Here is a 20,754-nt window from a genome sequence, read left to right on the forward strand (position 1 = left end):
GGGGAGCAGAAGGCTGGCAACACTGCTGTGACAACCAGTGGGACAGAGACTCTTGGCTATTGAACCCTGTGACCCAAGTGCTGTGGCTGAGTATTTGAAAATACTACAAGAAATACAGGTTGTTACACAGATCCAGGAGCTCTCTGACACACACATGGTGAGCTTGCCAGCACTGTCTCCAGCAGAGGATTCCTTGCCAGTCCTGTGCACTGAAGTTGTGCTTACACAAAGCTGTGGGTAAGATACAAGAGCTCAGACAGGCAGGTTAGGTCAGTGTCTGCCATGAAAAGATTGGCAAGATAAATTGATTTTGTCTTGGCTTATCTGAGCAATGCCCTACCATGCCACGGCGCAGTGTTCCGTGTCACTGGCAATTTTTGCTGCCACAAAAGGTGTTGCTTGACCACAGCTAGCAAAACAAGAAGTAATTATGTAAAATAATTTGACAGACATCAGAGAAAGAACATTATCAAACAAATTATTTATCTAATGTTGTTAGGTCATATGCAGGGAAAATAAAATAAAAAATTTCTTGCAGGATATCTAAGCAACAAAACTATTTTCACTGAGCCATGAGACTCAAGCTACGAGCTACCTTTGATCCAGACTGGCTAATTAGGAAACCTATTCCTGTACAGTTCCCTTCATTATACAGGCCACATAGATTATTTCTATCTCTTCAAGAAATATGCACAAGTGTTTTCTGAAATTAATTAGTTTGACACTTTTTACACTTCGTTGTTTGGCTGATTGTTCAGGGTGAAAAGGGAAAGAAATTTTGGCAATCTCTTGTGGTTGTGGGACATTTCTTTATACCTACTTCTGTGGAGGATCAGTAGTGGGGACTACAAACACAGCAAAACAGAAATATCAGTGGGACAGCCAGATCTTCAGAGTGGAGTTTATATTAGCAATTCAGGAAAAAAAAGATAGAAACATAGAAATATATGTAGGAACATATTAAACATGGATACACTTCTGAAATCTGAACACAAGAGTGTACTGGGAGTTTGCAAATCAGCTTTGTCTTTATAGCAAGACCATGCAAACTTCAGGTCCTAAGCCTGAGAGTGGAGATATTAAAAATTACAGCCATCTTTGTTGTAATGCAAAAATGTAGGTTAAATAACATCCTTCTTCAAACATATTTTTCTCTTTATATTTTTTTCCTAATTGTCTCCATGTTTCCTTTGGCAGCTATAAAAATTTTAACCAACCACAAATAACTATACAGATGAGAGAGGGAGAATGTAAACAGACCATTGTTACTCCTTGTTTTGCTTATTCATATTTTGAACATGTTTATTTGCTTATAAAATTGCTGTACAAGAATAGAAGCACTAGAAATATTTCCAAGCTATTGGTTACAGATAATTTAAAGATGATTTAAAGTTCATTAATTCTCTAAAAATGAATCATGTAAAAATGAGGCCTTCCTGTCCTCAGATCTACTCATCTCCCTGTCTGGATCTAATTTTCTCAGCTCTTTTAGAGATTCAGCCCAAGCTGAGCAGAAATGCTGTGATTTATCTCAACAGTGCCAGAAATCCAGGGCAGCTCTGAAGTACTTGGGGGTACTTATCCCTTGCTACCTGCCAGTGCTGACAGCCCAGTTCAAGGGAGAGGTTTCTGCTGTCCCTCCCATCCCAGGTGCCCAGGGATGCCCGTGCAGGGTGTGCACAGAGATGCGCTTTGGTGCAGCCTCGTGCAGCAGTGTCCCTGCCGTGCCATGCCATGCCATGGGGGATGGTGACAGGAGCCAGGGAGCAGAGCAGGGCCCAGCACACACCCCCTGAGGGCCCCACAGCACAGGAAAGCAGCTGCCCTTCACCTGCTCCTACAGCTAACAAGGGGATGGCCTAGCACATCTGGAAACTCACAGGGCTGCTTTTCAGAGTGAAAACACAGTTCAGAGAGAGAGAGAGGTTTCCTACACTTCCCATGTAACAAGGGCTGTGCTGGTTGGGAGGAATGTTTGTTACAGCTCTCTGGGAGCAGAAGTGCAGCTTTCATAGTGGATTATCAAATGCCTGAAGGCTTTGTAGATCTGTTCATTCTGGGTACAGATGAACCCACCACTTCTCCAAGCTTGCTCAGCAGCACGGTTCAAGTCCCCAATGCATGTCCACTGATCTTTGTATTTCCTTGAAACAGCCCATTTGGAATGATCATTAATGGAATGGAAGGTGGAGTTCAATGGCATCCCTATGATGTTTATGTTGTAGACGTGGTAGTCAAGAGAGCAATTCGAGTAAAGCTTTTCGCCAGAACGCTGCCAGGATTCAGCCAACAAATCAGTCTGCAGCTCCTGAGCCATCCAGGCCACATAGATATCTGTGGAATAACAGAGGGTGGGGGCAATCAGTGTTTCAGGTTCCTTCATTTAAGAACAGATTGAAAAGCATAATCTAAATTGTGCTAGTTTCATTGTAAAGCATGAAGCTGGCCAGAGTGAATTTTGCCCCCTCCCCTTATTTTGAGCTTTTTAGAAGTTCATTTCTACTTTTTCTCCTTCTAGAAAACCTGTTACAAACAAACAGCACGAAAAAAGGGAACAGACAGAAAAATTGCAAGTCTTCTTCATAACAAAATCTCCCAGATGATTCAATCCCTCTATTTCTTCTTCTTTATTACTGTTGAATAATGAAACATAATTTTCCTGAAAATCTGATTGTTCAATACTTTAGGATGGACCAGACAGTTTGTTGCTTTGTGAGGCTCTGAGAACATTAGGATAGGACAGCACACCTTGCCCTCTGTTACATTTATTGCTGAAGCTGAACTTCCTTTTTCCCCCTCAGAGAGAATATGAATTTTCAAATAATTTATTAATTCATATTTTAAGAATTAATTGAGAATGTATTATATAGAGAGCAAAAGGTTCTCTTACCATCTATGAACAAGTGTGACTTTGCAAAGTGGAGAAAGGTTTCCCCCTGAGCTGACTGGAGCTTGGAGAGGTGGTGCAAGGGGGGTGAGGGCAGCCTGGACTTTGCACAGAGTTTCTGGAGATTTGGGAGATCAGCTTGGAAGATGTCAGGGATGGAACAGCTGTAGATTCCTGGATTATAACTCAGCATCTGTTGGTCTGAGAAAAACCCACAAAAATGAACACATGCAGAATTAAAATGGGTTAAAGAAAAGCAATCAAGAGAGAAAAGTTCTGTCTTGGACAGAAAACCTAAATCCTTCTTAATCTTCACATCTTATCTCCTGGATGAATTAAGTGTCAAAGTATCTTATTTTAGCAACCAAGAACTTGTGTATTGCTTTGTATTCTGACTGGCCCTGCAGCACAAAGACTGGCTGGGAGAGCACACTCAGGCTTTCCACTTGCAGCCCATTATTTCTAGCAGAGCTGTTCACTGGTGGTTTTGGTCCCTGCCACTTCCACCCATGCCCATCTTCGAGCCTCTCTGCAGTCAGGGAGCACTCAGACATCACATGTAAATCCAAACCTGGCTGTATTTACAGGACTAGTCTCCAGCCAGTTACAGCTGCCAAGCCAAATGCAAACAGAGGAGCTGCCAAAGGGTCTACTTTGGTTTTAGGGAGAACAGAACTTGATTTTCAGCATCTGGATTGAATTTTCAGGAGAAATCTCCTCTTCTGAACAGTGCTCAACTGTAGAAGTCCTTGCCATGGATAGCATAAACAGCTAGGGAACAAATGGGCACATTAGGTGAGTTCATGGAAGACCAGTCCATCAGAAACAGTCCAGTCTTTCTGGCTCAGGAAATCCCTGAACCACAGATTAGCAGAAGCTGGGAGGATGAGCATTAGCATATGCATCTCATTTTTTGTCCTCTTGTGCTAAACACATGCATAGATGTGTTTCCACAAACAGGAACCTGGGTTAGAGAGCTCTGACGTGTGGCCAGCCTGGCAATTTGCACAGCATGTGCCGTTCATTAACTTGACTTGAGCTTTGTAAGTGAGAGAAGAGGGGAAAAACAGTGTGAAAAGAGTTGAGGAACATGCCAATATGACTTCTTGTGGTGTCTTTCACTAGTCCCTCTTCAGGATTCCAGTACCAGTTATCACTGCCAGATAGTTCTGAATCTTGCAGCTGTATTTTGTTGGGTTTTGGGGTTTTTATATATTTAGTATTGGCAATTTTTGTGGCAAAGAAATACCTGGGAAAATTCTAGGTGATATTTATTCCATACTTCATATTTCTGATGAGTCAAGGCTACCACTCCAACTCAAGGAGTGGTGGCCTTACATTTTTAGAACTGCAGATGACTATTGCTGACTGAGCTATTACTGTTAAAAGTGATTAATCATCCTACTTTGTATTTCCAAAGCATTTGTTTGCATGGACTGAGTTTACTCTTGAGATGCACTTGTGACTATTATTATTCTGATAGTCCCCACAGGGAGATGAAAACAGAGCAGAAGAGTGAATTTCCCACATTCACACAGGAAATCATTGGATAAACACAACTGAAGCCAAGAATGCTTTTTCCAGGCCCCACTTGGTTTCCCAATGTCACAAAAAAAAAGGTCAAGAACAAGGAATTTTTGAGGGGAAACCTCAAAGAAAGCAATCAGAGAGGTGTGGTGGGACTTTCTTAGGGAGAAGCTTTTCATACCTATTTCTGTGAACTGATCATATTTGAAGGTTATACAGATGGCTGTCTGTCCAAAGGACTCCCCACTAGATGGATATCCATAACCATCCTCAGGGCTGGGAGGGAACAGGGGCACACTGTGAATCACCCAGAAGCCTTGTGATTTATCCAAGAGCAGAAATCCTGTCAAAATAAAAGTTACTGCAAATGAATAAAGGAGGAAAAAACCCTGAGATGATAGAGCTGTGCCCTACTTTGGTTTTGCTGCTGCAGATCCCACATTTCAATGTGTTAATGTCTACAGTAAGCTGTTCTAGAGTAGATTATTAGGCCACAGGAGAAACTAATATTGTTTTAAAATTGCATCAATTTTTTTCCTGCATAGCTCAAACTGTCATCATGTTTTATTTGAATAAAATCCTTTCACACCCCCATCCTCTGCTCAAATTTTGCCTTCAAGAGTTCTGACAATTGAAGGTCACAGGTTGTGACCCTCTCTCCATTGCTCATCTTTCCTCACTTGAAATATTCACTGGACAAAGGGAAGCAGGTTCTGTGAACACCATGGCTTCTTTCCCAGACCAAACTGTCTCCCATGGGGAAGCAGCAGAGAGACAGGCTATGCTCCTCCCCTCCAGGGTGGATCATGCTCCTGAGCTGTGCCCATTGCTGCAGCCTGAAAATACAGCCCTGCAAAATGTGCTCATTTCCACCTAAGGCTGGGCAAACCCATCTGCTTCCTCAGGGGAGCATTTAAACTCCACTGAAGTTTACACTCATTTAAAGTCTTGATTTTCTGTAACTACATCCTACAGTGCTTCCATGATCTTGGCAGCAGTTTCTTGTCCCAGAAAGTTTGCAGAGGTTTCTGCTGAGGGAATATTTCCCTTCACATCTTGTACTGCTTTGCCATCAGGCACGGGATGGTGCTCAAAGGATTTGTATGAGTTTCAACTCTTGAAACAAAGAGTCCATAAGCCCCAGGATCCTTCACACAGCACAGGCATAGCAAAACCAACACAAGCTGCAGCATAGGTAACTATACAAAAACCACACACCATGCAAATCACTCTTCAGTTTTGCTTTAGGCAGGAATTTTAGATATGCAGATAGACAAACAGACAGACAAGTAGATGCTATCTGCAACTTTAGAAAGAAGAAAATAGTAGTTTGGGACTCTCCCTGTACCTTTGGTGTGTCCACATTTCGACCCTTTGGAGTCTGATTCAGGGATCTCATCGTTGTATATTGCATATGCAGTGGTGTTCCTCTGCAGGGAAACACACACATTTCTGAAACATGACATTTAGTAAGAGGAAAGCATTTAGCAAACATCTGCTGGGAACTGAAGAAAGAATTCAGGATTCCTCTGTGTGAACATCATGAGCCTAATCCTGCTCCCAGTTCAGCTGACACAGTCTCCACAGAGCTCACAGTACAATAAACCTGAAGACTCAGCATTAGGGCCTCAGCTGACATGAAGCTCTCTCAATCACTGCAGTTGCCTTTCCCAAGGGTTGAATATGCTTGCTAAGCCAGTTTACATGGGTTTAGCGGCCACTTGCTTGCAAAGAACTTCCACTGTCTGTTTTTTCGGCCTCTCACTGATTTAGCAAACAGATCTGGTAAAAATATTTGCTGAGTAAAACTAGACATGACAACTGTTGTTATTAAGGGCAAGCAATTAAAGTTTTTTTGCAAAAAATTTGCATACAGCCGTACCTTATTTCCCCTGAATAGAGAACTTCAAAGGAGTTGGGACATGCCTCCCCTCCTAGTGTACTATGAGTTTGTAAACAGTTTATTACAGCTGCAGCAAGACCTGGGATTTGACAGTTTTCTGGACTGACAATATTTGAGTGGCTTTTGGGAGTCTCTTCTAAATACAAACTAATTGTACCCTACCACAAACCCACAGGAGAAATGTGAGGGCACACCCAGACTCCCAACAATACTACACAGATGGGAAAAAAATAATAATAGGGAAATCTTGTGACATTTTACAATCACTTCACAGAAATGTACATGAGGTGTCTGAGGGTGGGAGCAAAAACAAAGGCCAACAAACAGCACACCAGTGCTGGAGCAGTCACAGTCATTTCAGGGGGATGATGAAAACCAAGGTTTGATTTGAGTCAGAGTATGAAACACATGCACATAGCAGGGCTTAGGACAAGTGTCCGTAACAATTGTACCACTGTACTACTGACCTTGGTCAGATATTGCTTCAGATATTGCTCAACATGAATTGCAGAAAAGAAGCCAAAGGGAGAATGTATGAACACTCTTTTTTTGATAGACAATACTCTAACTATATGAAAAGCTTGACTAGAAATTAGAAGTTTGAGGATTATACCTAATTGTAGCCAAAATTGCAAATAATCTGCCCAGCTGTCAAGGTGCTCCTCCCCTATGTGTTCTAGCAGATCCATTGGTCAGGCCTGGCCTTATATGCTTATTTTGGCTGCTTTCATGTCATCTGCACAAAATATCAAGTAACCACACTAACAAAACCAAAACGTCACTTGCCTTGGATTCATAGGTCTCATAGAGCTGCTGCAGTGTTTGTCCCAGAGCACCCTGGCTCATGTTGATGAGGTATTTACCAAGCTGCCACTGTGGAGTCAGAGCATCCATGTACAGGTATTCCAGTCCCAGCAGGGGAATCTGTCCTTTGGCATGCTTTGGCAGCTTGTAAAGAGCAAACCTGCAACAGTGAAGAGCAATTGGTTTTTCACCACCACCCTGTTTGAATGTGTAAATGAGCATCTCCTTCCCTGAGGAAAAGGAGAGTGAATCCAGGGATGCCTGGGCTGGAGGGGGAGCAGTGTGGCCATCTCAGCCTCAAAGCAATGACCCAGCCCGGGGACCAGCTGCAGTTTGGCAGCACAGTCCCTGCTGCAGACAAATTTGTGCTGCTTCTTAGCAAGCAAGGGAGGCTGACTCAGCACCAAACTCCTGTTGCTGCGGCCAGACTGCTGTTGGTACCCCTGAAGAATTTGAGGTAGCCTTGGTTGAGTCCATGAAATCCCTATTGCTCCTGGTTCTGGTAAAGAACCTCAGGTCCCAAACCCAGTCTAACATTCCCCCATGTCAAACAATTTCTATATTATATAAATACAGCTTTATGTTAAATAGATAAAAGGTATTGAAATAAAAAGTGCATTATATTATGTTTATATGTATCACAATCACAAAATAGGTATAAAGCAAAGTGATAAAGTGTAGTTCCAATCATACTTCCCATAATAGACTTGCACTCTGATGAACTGTTGCAGACTGGAAATTTTCAAACCATTAGCCAGGAATACAAATCTCTTCAAAATTGTAAAGTACTCAATATTGTCAGTAAACAGAGTAAATGGCTCAGTTCATGCAAAGGTTTCCTGATAAAGTAAACAAGTTTTCCCAGTGCACAAGTCCATGGGATTAATCACAATGTAATTAACTCAGCCACTTTCTCTGAGGGCTGTAATTGAGTAAATTGCTATTAATGTCAACAGTAAGGACTGAGTGGCATTATTTTCACTCTGTACTATTTAACAAAAATGCAGCCTGTGCGTAATCCCTCAAGTATATGAGGAGAAAACCTTGCCCAGTTGATTTAGAGGCTCAAGTTGGTCACAAAAGACATCTCCAAACACAGGTAAAAAGTGGCTGGAAAACATTTTACTAGAGAAGAACATTTAATCCATGGGAAATATACATGTACAGGCAGAAGAAAAACACACACCAGTGGTGGTCCTGGTAATCCACCTGATTTGCCACTGACTGAATGATCTCCTCAAAGTATCTCAGGAGAAATAATTTCTGATGACAGATCACAGAGAAGAAAGTGATTTATATAACTAGGCTGGGGAGAGTGGTCTGTGCCTATACATGCATCAGGAGTCACAACAATCCCTTTATTTGAAATAAAGATTTGAAATGAAGATTTGGAAAGGAGAGGAATAGCAGTAGTTACAGTAGTAAGAGCTGATCTAGGGATTAGTAGATGAAGCCTTTCCAAACTACTTTGAAACCTACTGAAAAGCTTATGCTCTGGAAGTGTTTACAGCCTTGCATCTGGCAAACCCACCTTAGCAGACATGCTTGTGAAATACTAGTCATTGAGCTATCAGGAAATTGCCTGCCAGTTCCCAGTGGATAAATGTTTTGGATCTTTTCAGGAAGCCAGCTGAGTATATTACCAATTAAAGTTGTATAAAATCTTTAGTGCTATTCGTGCACAGGAAATTTCTCAAGAACTTAGGCATTGGTGGGAGCAGAGTAAAAATTATTTCCTGAGAACCAAGAAAGAGCAAATCTGCTTAGACCAGATTAGCATTGTCACATTGTTTTCTTGTGACTGAACACAACTTACAAGCAAGAATCACATCTTTACTTCTTCCCTTCCTCCCCACCTCCTCAAAAGAAGCCCAAACAAACAATGTGCATGGCGGCTTCAGTCCTTGACTCAGCACTTCTCAGAAAGCATAGTTCTGGCTTTTATTTGCAGGGAAGGCTTCCCACAGAGAGCAGGGAGTTTAGATGAATAAAGGGAAGTCTCTGCCCTGCTCACACAGCCGGTCCTGCGGCCATGGGCTCTGGCAGCCCCTGCGGGAGCTGCAGCGAGGATTGTGGGATGAGAGCCCGAGTGAAGGGAAAACACAGGAGCGATTTCTGCCCGCCCAGGTACTGCGTGCGGGGAGGAGCTGCCAGCCCAGCTGGGGAGCACAGATGGGATCAGGTCAGATAAAGCAAGTGATCCCTCTGGTGCAGCGGCAAATGAAAGGGTGTGTGAGTACTGAGGAGTTACGGAATACTGCAGGATGAAACCACTGCATAGCAGGAACTCACACAAACCTGCTGCTAACTGAAAATAACGCAGTGTTGTTTGTTTAAAAGGACATTGACATATTTTAAGAGGAGGCTTTTCTCAGCAGTTTCAGTTCTGCTTCTCCTGTCAGCTTCATAGCAACCAAATCCAGAATCCAAAGGCTGACTCTTCTCAGTAAACTAGAATGACCCCAGCAGACAGGCAAGTTTCTCTTCTTTTGATCAGGGCATATTGAAAAGGTACCCCCCCTGTCCTAGCTGCTAAATTTGTGAAAGGGAACATGGATTTGCCCCTGCAGACCCCCAGGTTCCCTCCTGGAATAGGCCCCACGTCACTGGCATTGACATTGAGGCACAGGTGAATTACTCTTAATCCCAGCCTTCAAAGAATTTCTTAGAAAATTTTAATACAAAAACTGTCTTCATATAAGAAATTGAAATTTTGTATATATATTGGTCTGTGGTTTTATTTGTTTATTTTTGTTTGTTTGGGATTTTGTGTTCATTTGTTTTTCATGAAAAACCTCATTCTAACAAGGAAGAAATCCAGTTTAGGGAGAAATAAAATACTTCATACCTTTAAATTCCTGGGTAGCTGCACCAACTAAGAGTCTGATTCCTGAAAAAATTACAATATCCAGAAGTGCCTTGGCAAAGGTGACAAGTCATAGGGATGGATCAGACCCTCAGACATTTGATGCTATGCCAACAGAGAGCAAAGCCAGCTTTGTGCTCCTGCCTGTGGTGCAGGACCGCCTGCCTTCCCTGCAGTTAGCTCTGTGTGCAAGGAAAGGGATGGGCCTACTTCTTTAGCACTGGTATCCAAACTAATTGTTGTTCACAAGAAAAACAATTTTCTTTTGAAACTGGTTGATATTTATCTTCAGGAAGCTCTTTATAAAGAGCCCTCATTTCACTGTTAAAATCTGGGCTGGATATGATGCAATTTTACTTTGCATCTTTTCATCTTGAAAGCTCATTAATCCAATTAATCATTCAAGGCCCGAAGTTGGGCTCGCAGCTGGCACTGGGAGGGCATCGGCGGTGCCGTGACGGCAGCTCCGGGCAGGGAGCGACTCCTGCTCCAGTGAAGGGGCACAGGAGCCCCGCCAGCCCGGGGCGGCTCAGCCTCCGCTGCCCCTCAGTGCCCTCAGCAGGGGCCGAGAGCGCCGGGGCTGCTCAGGGCCAGCCGAGGGACACACGGGCGCCTTCCCCGCCCGGCGCTCCCGGGCCCGGCCGTGCCCCCGGAGCTGCCGCTGGCGGGCGCAGCCCTGGCACCGCAACACAGGTTATGCTCCCTTTGATCATGAGACATGAACGCTGTGTAAAACCGTGGTTATTGGATTGTTCTGCAGTTAGTCATGATGCTGCACGGTGGGTGGTTCAGGGAAATGAAATCCGATTTCAGTGACTTATCCCAGGTTTTTCAAACGCAGCACTCCGCCACTACTCTCGTGCCAACAGCGCTGAACCAGCGCTTGCCTTTGCATTGCTCCTCGGTGACCCAGCCACTTCCCGCGGTTTAATCTCAGTGTATTTATTTACTCTCCCAGCCTTTCTCCCCAGCACGGTATTCACTCACCAGTCCACCGTCTCCCCATCTTCATTCCTGCAGGAAATCTCAGCGGCCCACAGGGGCACGCAGGAGAGGAGTAAGAGCAGAGCAGGCTGGCACCAAGCAGATCCCGCCGGCATTTTGGTTTCCCGGCTGCGCAGGGCGAGCCCCGAGTGGCTCTGAAAGGAGAAGTTGCGCTGCCAGAGCTGTCAGCTCCTGCCCACGGAGCAGGGAGCGCACCCGGCACGGCGCAGCCCGCCTGGGAAACCGGGCTCCAGAGCAGGGCCGGCCATGGACAGCGGGACAGGGGCTCCTGGGAGCCGCCGGAAACTGCTCACGGTTTCTTTGGGCAACAAAATGACAGTGGACAAGTTAAGTTTTTGACAACAGAAAAAAAATTATTTTGACTATTTAGAATATTCATGGTATTCTGCTTTTAAAAAAGCTCCAGCCTGCAGATACCGAAACCCTTTTTGTTTTCCTTTCGGTTCTCCATGACTGACGTACAAATTTTTCACAACTATCTGAAAAAACCCCTGGTGTTCAGACAAGCAAAACAACACCACTCCAGCTCACTACTTCTCCACCCAGCCCTCTCTCTCCCCGTGCCTGCAGAACAGGTTCCCAGTGAGCGCCCGATGCCGGCTCCGGCGCTGGGCACCTCCAGTCACCCCTGGGGACTGAGCCCTTAGGGACTGAGCCGGAGAAACGCTCTGATCTCTGAACCAAATGAATTTACTTACAATTAGCTAATGCCTTTTTCAACTATTTTTTAAGTGCATTTAAGAACAAACATGTCTGAATGGAGCGATTTCACATCTGATAATCTTTTAGCAACTCACACATAAAAAGCTTCAATTTATATTTTGGTGTGGAAAGTGTTCTTTCTCCATTCTCATTATGCCTACATGAAAAGGGGCTGATTTACATCAAAAGTTGTTGATATGGAGTATGGGATATTTCAGCCTCATGGAAAGTCTAGTGCAATGAGCTCTGGGTATTTTAGCACAACAGAAACCCTCACAGCCATTGCAGAATTTTGTCACCTTGCTAGTACAGCCTCTCCAACACTGTAAGAGATGTGTAAATGGGGTGTGTTTGACAGAAGCAGGGTAAAACTTAATATAGAGCTTAATGCAAACAAAAACCAATGATCCCAGAGAAGAGACTCAGTGAAGGTCTATATAGGCAGGACTAATTACAGACAACAAATGAGAGATTAGTTCACTGTGACTCCTGTTCTATAATCTGTTCCCCAGAAAATTTTAAAATTTTATCACAGCTGTTACTAATACAATAATAGTCTCCTAAAGCATTTTTTCCTCCTGTCAGGACTCTGCAATTTATAATGAAAATATTCTCATTATCATGGGTAATTACAAAAACAAAGGCCATGAGCACTGTTTATGTTTTGCTGACATTGTTTCATGACAGCATAACTCAGGCTTCCACTGCATTTCTTTACTACTGCCATGTGTTTTCTTTACAGATCAAGGACCTTGAAGTCCTCAACTGTGAATATGGCAAGAATACAATTAAGTTCCTTCGCCTTCACAAAGAAGGAAAGAAGCAGTTTGTTAAAGAAGTGGAAGTGTGTGCGCATCTCCGGCTGACTTCTCCTCAGGAGTACCTGGAAGGAAACAATTCTCTTGTGATACCTACTGACACCATAAAGAATATTGTCCTTGTGCTGGCCAAAAAAAATGGGGTATTTTTTTTATTTTTTAACTAGCCTTGCTGTTTCTCACAACTTCATTTGGAAGTATTTGTTATACAAACTTTTTATTTTCAATTTGCATATCAGACCAGTACCAAAGTAATTTTCAGTGATTTTAGTTTTCCTCCTCCACTGCTTGTCCTGTGGATTCTTTCTTAGTTTTCCAATGCCTTTCTTCTCAAGATATAACACTGTTTTTTGTGGATTTATCATATAAAAGCCATCTTTTTTTTTTTATTTAATAGCCCAAAATACCACATTATTCCTATACAGTATTTTTAAACAGAAGTTCTCAAAGTATGAGACGCCTTCTGTGCTCTATGAGAAGTCTTCTGTGCTCTTACTGCCATCAATTGCATGTATCATAATGACAATCTGTGGCACTATATTTCTCCATAATGGACTCCCATCTTTACCCTGTAAAACTTAATTAGAGTATCACCATATCAATCAGAATAATTGTGATAAATTATTATTTCAAGATTATATCCACAAAGCATAACACTCCTGCAGCAGTTTCTCTTAGTCCAAGAACTGCAGCTCACTGTACCACAGAATGGAAGATTTTTAACACAACTATAGTTGCTATTTGCAGCATACACTGCAAGCTGGTCAAATGACTGGGAACAGTGAGCCAAGCTAGAAATAAGAGAAATGTGTTTTTAACCACACTGATTCTTACATACAACAACCAGAAAAATCTACTTTTGTACATGAAGTTATTGCTTCTTTCTAATAATACTGTTTGCTGCCTTAGATCTCAAGTTTAGAACAATTTGCTATAGATATCTGCAATCACTTCATGACAACATTTTGCCAAGTGGCGTACGTCAAAGCCTACGTTCAAGAAGTACCATGGCAACGTCTGCATGAGGTATCTAAAATACTAATACATTCCATTTGTTTATGCTGTAGTCATTCCTCACTCTCTTAGCTCCTGTTTTCAAATTAACATAATAATATTTATGGCACTTTTACTTACATGTCTGCTCTAAATTGCAGGATGGCGTTCCCCACATCCACTCATTCATATGTGTTCCTGATGGGATCCGCTTTTGTGAAGCTGAGCAGTGCCGGAATGGTGAGAAAAGAATTGGCAGCATCCCCTACTTCTCTGTAAATATTTCTGCCAATGAGAGATGAAGATGGCTTTAGAGATAGCTATGGGTGTTACAGGGCTTAGGGCACAGCCAAACTGCCCCAGAGGTCCAAACCAAAGAAGATTTTTATAGTGCAATTTTGACGTTCTTGATCTCTGAGACATGGCTGAGGAACTGACATAGCTCACATTTGTATGTATATCCCAAACATGGAATTGTTACAACAGCATATCCAGCAGAACTGTTACATCCTGCCACAGGATTTAACTGCCTTCTGAGAACAGGCTGCTTCCTTTTCTACCTTATACTACAACCTGTGGTCTCCTATGATCCTTACCTGATACCACACTGCTGCAGGCCAATTGCCTGCTTTGCAGTAATTTTCAAACTCCTGTCAGCATGCCCTGATTTTATTTCTAAGAAAGCAATTTCACTGCTGCAAGCCAGACTAGCTTGAACATTGTGAGCACTCTGGTCTACATGTGAACCATTTTTCACATGAAAATACTTCAGAGCGTGCTTACTATTTTTGCACACCATGCATAAACAAAGCAGTATTTGGCTTGACCAAGAGTTTTGTGATACTTAAAAGACAGGTTTTCAAGCTCAGCTGTCTGTCCATGAATTGGCATTCCAAAGAGAGTGTAAAAATTATCTCTACTTGCTGTAGCTTGCATCAAAAGCCCAAGTTCAGTCTGACTGTGATGGTGTTTTGTTTAATGCATCTCCTGGATTACTGGGAACCGAGCTGAGGCCACTCTATCATTTCACATCATGGCTTTAGAGGGCTTAGGCATTAGTTCAGTACCTTTCTATACTACATTAATGTAACTTAGAACTATTTCCCATCCTATCCAGAACCAGTGGCAAGACCAGTTTCACTTGCAGAAAGGACACAAATTTTGAAAGGTCCATCTGAGCATTTTTCCTGTGTTCCTGCTGAAAGAACACAGAAAGTCTCCAGTGCCTCTTGGCCTCATCTTTTTTAATGTCTCTAGTATTAACTACTGCTGTACTTTTGGCAGCCTCAACAGTATTGACTGTATTTTCTGGAAAATGTTAAAAAAGACACCTGAATTTAAAAAAAAAAAAGAAACAAACAAAAAGAGTCTATACATATTTGAAAAGCTGTTGCTCTTAATATAGACTGTATTAAATTTTTCATCATCATGAAAATTTAACAAGCAATTCTGCAACTTCAGATTCTACACAAATAGAAAGCTTTTACGGCTTACTGAAGAAACCACCTTTTCTTCTTAGACTTCCCTTCATGTAGCCCTTTAGTTATTTCTTTAGAATTCCCTGCTTAGGTGAACAATAACCAAAGTGATGATTTTCAAATCACTTTTATTTTTCTTCCAAGAGAATGTTCTCTATATTTAGCATCCTCCTATGCACCTATCAGCCAGACACGGGAGTTCATTTCTCAGTTAATCCTATTGTTTAATAATTATCTTATCATGAAAAAGAAAACCCTAGTGAGGTTTAATAGAATTATGTTTTGCCATTGTATCAGCTGATAAAAGGCTCAGAGTTTTTTGGAAACTCAAAACATTGTAAGTAACTTAAACGAATCAAAATTTGTCAACTGAAGACAGGATGAGCACAAAGCCTCCTGAAAGCACAGCATGAGCTGTTCACCTTGGAAACTCTCCCTGGGTGCTGTCCCCTTTGGAGCTAGTTTCAGGCTGATTGCTGTACAGTCAGCCAGCCTTTCAGTCAATCTTTTGTTGCAAGGAGCTCTTTCAAATAAGTCTAAGTATTTGAATAAAAGATAAATATTTCTCCAGGTTCACTGATAGTACCTGCACTACATTAATACCTGTGTGTCACAGTCTTATACCCAAGTGCTGAATTATTCAAGATCTGTACAAACCCCAAAATATCCTGTCCAAGGTCAGTCTCTTCTTTAGATTTTTTTACAGTTTTAGTAAATAACAGGGGGACATAGGCAAAATGATAGATACACCTCCTTAGACTAATTCAAAAACAATACTGCATGTAAACAAGAAAAGAAATATAGATAAGATACAGTGTCAGTAATATCCAGTCACAGAGCGGTTTAAAAACACCCAAACCTCTAAACAACCATGCAATATAGAAATGCCTACCACGGTGGAATTATTTCCAGTATAAATTCCTTCAAAGACATCATTTAAAGACAAAATTTGTGAGTCCTCCAAATCCAAGGCAGGATTACTATGCACTTGACACATTCAAGGATGAATTTTGAACTAGCTAGTGTGAGCACCAAGAGCAGCACAAAACCAGCAGCTTGGACTTCAGGCCCTGACTATCTGCACAGGCCCTGAATGAGCCTGCATGCCATGAAGTTTCTCTTTTCTGAATAAGCTCTTAGGCAGCTCTGGTCAGTGAAATTTTCAGTTACCATCTTGGTGTGCTCTAAATAACTGACTGCTTGAAATTGAAATAGCTGCCGTTCAAAAGGTGTCAGCAGAAAAAGTTCACAACTGCTCGGTGTTTAGAAGACAATGATCCACCCATGCAGCAGTGATCCTCGACAGCTCTTTTTATAAATAGTGGCTAAGAGCAAAGCCACTGTCAGTTTGAACCTGTGGGTGGCATCTGTATCAGTGCCAGTTCCTGCTCATTAGCTAAACTGCAGGGATTTGCATTGGCTCCTGGCTCTCATTCTCAGAGATGCAAAACTCCCAACAGGATGGGTATCTAAAGCAAATTACTGACTGAGGCTCTGTGTTTATACAGAGAATTTTTACATTGGTCTGTGTTCTTGGAAAAGGCACCATCACAGCACTGGTAGCCTATTTCATTTCCCTTTAGAGCCATTCCTAAATTGACATCAGCACAAGACAACCCAACATGTCTCAATTCCAAGCGAGATAAAAAAGTCTATCCTCAATTCTCCTTAACTGCATATCACTTGATGGGATTCTTCATTTTCTAGATTGAGCCTGACTTCAGTAGTTTCTGTCTTGTTTCTTACCTTTCTGCCAATATCAGTATGCAGAAAGTTATTGTCTGCTTTCTGGCTCTGGAGCTGTCAATGCAAGTATGCAGCCAAAAGATTTCTTTCTTTGTGTGAAAGGAAGCTCATATTTTCTTGTAATTTTCAATCACAGGTCCTCTGATTGTCTTTGCTGGAATTAAGGACCTGAAACTTATGAAGACAACACAGTCTGGATTTGAAGGCTTCTATAAGAATGAACACACCACACTTCCTGAAAGACATGACAGGATTCTATGTGGAGAGTTCTTCTGCAAATGGTCATACGGCGAATGCAAGGATTTTGACTTTAACTGCATATGGTATATGTTATATCAAGTAATAGTAATTTCCCAGTCTATACTCACAAAGTCCCTCTGTACAATACAGAAGGTGTAAGGGCCAGATCCACAGCTGCTGTGCACCAGCCACTCACAGCAATAAGCTCTTGTTATGAGGGGTGAGAGGCATATCTTAGGGGTACTTCCCTCTCTAAGGGTACATCATTGGACAGGATTCAAATGAACAGTTCAGTGTTCAGTACAGAAGACTTTAGGAAAATAAAATAACTACTTTGGTAAATAGTTTTAACAAAACCTTTTTGTGAATTATATATCTGGCGGGAGTGGGGGAGGAAACAGAATTTGGGTGAAAGTACAACTTGTTCTTCCATAAAATCCTATGGGCTATATATTTGTCAGAAAAGACATGCAAAATATAAACAAAAAACACCCCACAGCAGAGCATTACAGATCTAAGCAGAGACAGCTGATACAAGGTTTTGTAAGAACCTGTGTTACCTCTAGGAAAAAAATCCGTGAATGTATCCTTGAAGCCTTTGCTGGACCACCTGACTGTGGGGAATATTCACCCTCTTACCAGAAAACTGTCAACTGTATCCAGATGCTTGTCCTTTCCAGAGTGCCACAGGTATCTTCTTTCCTCCTAATGGTGTTTTACTTCAACAATAGTGAATGTTAATTGCACCACTGAGAAGACCAACATGAGACTGTTATTTTCTCTGTCAGTTCTAAGACTGGAAACTCACCAGCTGGAAACACAATGGGGGAGAACATCACTCAGTTCTTGGCAGCACTTGAATAAAAGTGAAAGGTGTGCCACACATGTTCACTAGATTGCATTTGATCAACTGTACTGAGGGGGTGGCATTGTTCTCATTGTTCTTTTTTACACAGAGTGAAAAGCCTGCCAGGCTGTTGACTGAAAAGGTGCCCTAATTCATTGTCTCATCCATTTTCATGGTTTCAGGTACAGGTCATAGAAGTCGTCTTGAACAACACCTTTTATAATGTTGTAGATATGAAGAACCTAGGCTTGACCAATGACAAAGAAGTAAGTAAATGCTTCAAATACAACTTGACTGCCCTCTTTAGAAATACTCAGCCTCAAAGCATAGCAGCAGTTCTACATAAAACAGAGTTAAAGTGAGCAAACTTTCTCCCAGTCCCAGTAAAAGCTCCACATTACCTCTAAAAGAGACTTAAACTGATTACAAAAGGAGGATAAATAATTGTCTTTTTGTGGTATTGATAAAACTTAAATGGCAAGTGGAATACTCTGGACATCAAAAGGATCTGTAACAGAGACTATCTCTGAAAAATGATTCCTGCTTTCTCCACTGAATTTGACTCTCAATTATAATGCCAACCTGTGCATTTTACCCAAGCAGAATGCACTGTGGCATCCCAGATTGGTCAAATAGTGGATAAGATACAAGCCTGGGATCAGGCAGAGAACAAGAGGTAGGGGGTGAGATGTATTTGCTCCTCCCTTCACAGCTGGTGTAGCTGCCAGCTAGGTCAGCTGAAAGTCTGTTACGTTACCCTCACATGAAAGAGAAAAATTGAACTATTCCATTGACATCAATGGTCTACAGTCTGTTTATGCTCTAGTCTCCCTCTAAAGTCTTGTGATTCTGCTACTGTGCTCTCCTATCCTTCCCCTCCTTCAGGTGGACATTATAGATCCACTCTTACTTGTGATAATGTCAGCATCCACCACTGATGTTCCGAAGAGGGAGAAAAGGTCTGGGCATGATTTTCTGCTGGTCTATCCCTGTCTCAAACATAACCTTGGTGTTTGTGCTCATCCCCCTCAGGTTTTGGTTCCAGTGGAAACTCCTTATGGCTCCTGCGCTTGCACACTTGGCCGGAAGACGTTTTTTGAAGCACAAAGCCAAATGCTGAGAGATGAGAGGAGATGTCAGTTTGGACTGGCAGCTGCCCAGGGAAACTAAACCTCTTGGCTCTACTCAAGCTTCCTGATAAACTTAACAGCATGGCTTTCCTATCAATGTTTACTCCTTACTGGCCTCTTCCATTGCTGACTACTTTTCCCTCTATGAACTCCTGAACATGGGATTTATGAAGGACCCTCAGGAAATTGGAAATCAAAGTCTGTCCCTGACTTCCAGTGTGATTTGCAGACTGAAGTGCCCTAAGCTCTTTGGAAAATCCCAGCTGGAAACATTAGGTAATTTAATTTTTAAACTAGCTATTCCTAGACCTTTTAATGAAACAAATAATTTGATGTCTGTAATATGTTTTTGACATGTAAAATCAGGAAATCTCTATATTCTCTTTATTAATATTTCTTCAGTAAGATGAATATACAGGCATAAGACCTGCTGTTTCATTGACATAACCTGTCATGACCCCTTGATACCACACTGATCTACAGAGCTGAGGTTCTGACCGAGTGACTGAACAGGGAATCAGTCAGAATCAGGATTTCTTTAAGCAGAAAATGAGAAAGAAAAAACCAAACATCTCTCATATCTCCTTTGTGTTGTAATAGTTACAGCTGTTGACTACTTTCTCTGCATGTAATCTGACTGCATGACCGCTGCTGCTACTCATCAGACTGTAGTTACTATAGTACTTTTACATTAATCACTGAGGTGATTTGAGGGTTTGGGCTATCTCTGTAGGTTTAGTTAAATAGTTTTCTTTATTCTAATAATCTTATCATGACTTCTGAGCAGGTAGGAGTCAACCTACGTAGCCCTATTACATTTGGGAGGGGTAGGGAGAAAACTAGACAGACAGATAATGCATATTTTACTTTAGTTACCCCAGGTGAAAGCTTTAAACATTAAGATAAAACAATACAGTCAATGATTCTCATCTCACAAACTGTGGCTATCACATTTGCAACAGGAATCATCCTGAGCTTCCAGCAGCTTCAAACCCTTTCTCTCGTTTTCTCCGAGAGTCATTTTCACAGACTCCATGTGACTGAGTACAAAACAAGTGGGAATTGCCCAAAGTAAAAAACTGCAGTTAAGTTGCCTTTGTGCCTCCTGAGTTTGCAGACATGCAGCACTGCTCTGGGTGCAATCATGAAATTCATAGGCACCAAAAATGGGGGAGATGTCCTGCTCTGTGTGATATTTTGAGGTGCTTTGAAAGATAGAAACTTGCCTTGATGAGCAGGGCATAACAGATGCAAGAGGAGAACACTCCACCAGCCTGAGCTATGCCCTGAACAGCAGGAAAAATGACACCACAGAGTGAGGCTGTCCCAGCTGTGATGTTCTCTGGTCACCAGCCAGTTCTGAAAGCTTTATTCACAACACTTCTAGCTTTTCCTGGGGATGTTCTTGCTTACCTTCTTAGACTGTGTTGTACTATACTTGCGGGCTTATGTCTTGCTACTTCTGTCATTTCTAGGTGCTTTTAATTTATTAATGTATCTTTTAAAGGCAAATAAAGAGCAACATCAAAAAACAAAGTAGCTTTTGACTATTTACTACCTACATATAAATGTGAACATTTTAAGTAAAAGAACTATTTTCATTCATCCAATTTCACCTCAAAAAGTGACCAATCTTCTTCCAAATGACACTTCACTACCAATAGATGAAAAAGAATCTTACTGAACATTTCAGCATTTGCTTCTCTCTGAAACAAGGCAGATCTGCACAACCAACTTCCCTTCTCCCTTATAAGAAATTTATTGCATTAGGCACAAGGTTTCTTTCATTACTTTTTGTGCTTCATTTG

At 41.9% G+C, this 20,754-nt stretch overlaps 2 protein-coding genes across 7 annotated transcripts in view; one reads left to right on the forward strand and one right to left on the reverse strand.

Moving 5' to 3' along the window:
- Nucleotides 1–462: 462 nt before the first annotated feature.
- Nucleotides 463–20,754, reverse strand: part of DNASE2B (deoxyribonuclease 2 beta) — a 32,264-nt gene continuing 11,972 nt past the window's right edge. For 3 of the 6 annotated variants that reach the window (XM_077182305.1, XM_077182304.1, XM_077182303.1), the window contains 7 exons: nt 13,647–13,790; nt 10,975–11,290; nt 7,104–7,281; nt 5,763–5,844; nt 4,596–4,757; nt 2,891–3,088; nt 463–2,334 (listed from right to left, as the gene is read on the reverse strand). In XM_077182305.1, coding sequence (XP_077038420.1) covers nt 1,979–2,334; nt 2,891–3,088; nt 4,596–4,757; nt 5,763–5,844; nt 7,104–7,281; nt 10,975–11,087 — 1,089 coding nt within the window. In that variant the 5' untranslated portion in view covers nt 11,088–11,290; nt 13,647–13,790 and the 3' untranslated portion in view covers nt 463–1,978. Of the gene's footprint in view, nt 2,335–2,890; nt 3,089–4,595; nt 4,758–5,762; nt 5,845–7,103; nt 7,282–10,974; nt 11,291–13,646; nt 13,791–16,729; nt 16,891–20,754 lie in introns of those variants that run through there. The other 3 variants (XM_077182302.1, XM_077182301.1, XM_077182306.1) reach the window with 3 other exon arrangements.
- Nucleotides 12,341–18,986, forward strand: LOC129124065 (uricase-like). The gene is made up of 7 exons (XM_054638789.2): nt 12,341–12,655; nt 13,422–13,538; nt 13,667–13,745; nt 16,866–17,052; nt 17,536–17,659; nt 17,999–18,082; nt 18,849–18,986. Exons 1-7 carry the CDS (start codon nt 12,341–12,343, stop codon nt 18,984–18,986), a joined length of 1,044 nt encoding a protein of 347 aa, XP_054494764.1.

The sequence above is a fragment of the Agelaius phoeniceus genome, chromosome 8, assembly GCF_051311805.1.
Source record: "Agelaius phoeniceus isolate bAgePho1 chromosome 8, bAgePho1.hap1, whole genome shotgun sequence".
NCBI classification, from domain to species: Eukaryota; Metazoa; Chordata; class Aves; order Passeriformes; family Icteridae; genus Agelaius; species Agelaius phoeniceus.

Bases quoted from the DNA above. Each gene is read 5' to 3' on its own strand.
- LOC129124065 (XM_054638789.2), top strand. From the start codon at position 12,341: ATGAGCACTGTTTATGTTTTGCTGACATTGTTTCATGACAGCATAACT. The intron at 13,539-13,666 runs GTATCTAAAATA...TCTAAATTGCAG, and splicing joins CATGGCAACGTCTGCATGAG to GATGGCGTTCCCCACATCCA. The intron at 18,083-18,848 runs GTAAGTAAATGC...CATCCCCCTCAG, and splicing joins GCTTGACCAATGACAAAGAA to GTTTTGGTTCCAGTGGAAAC.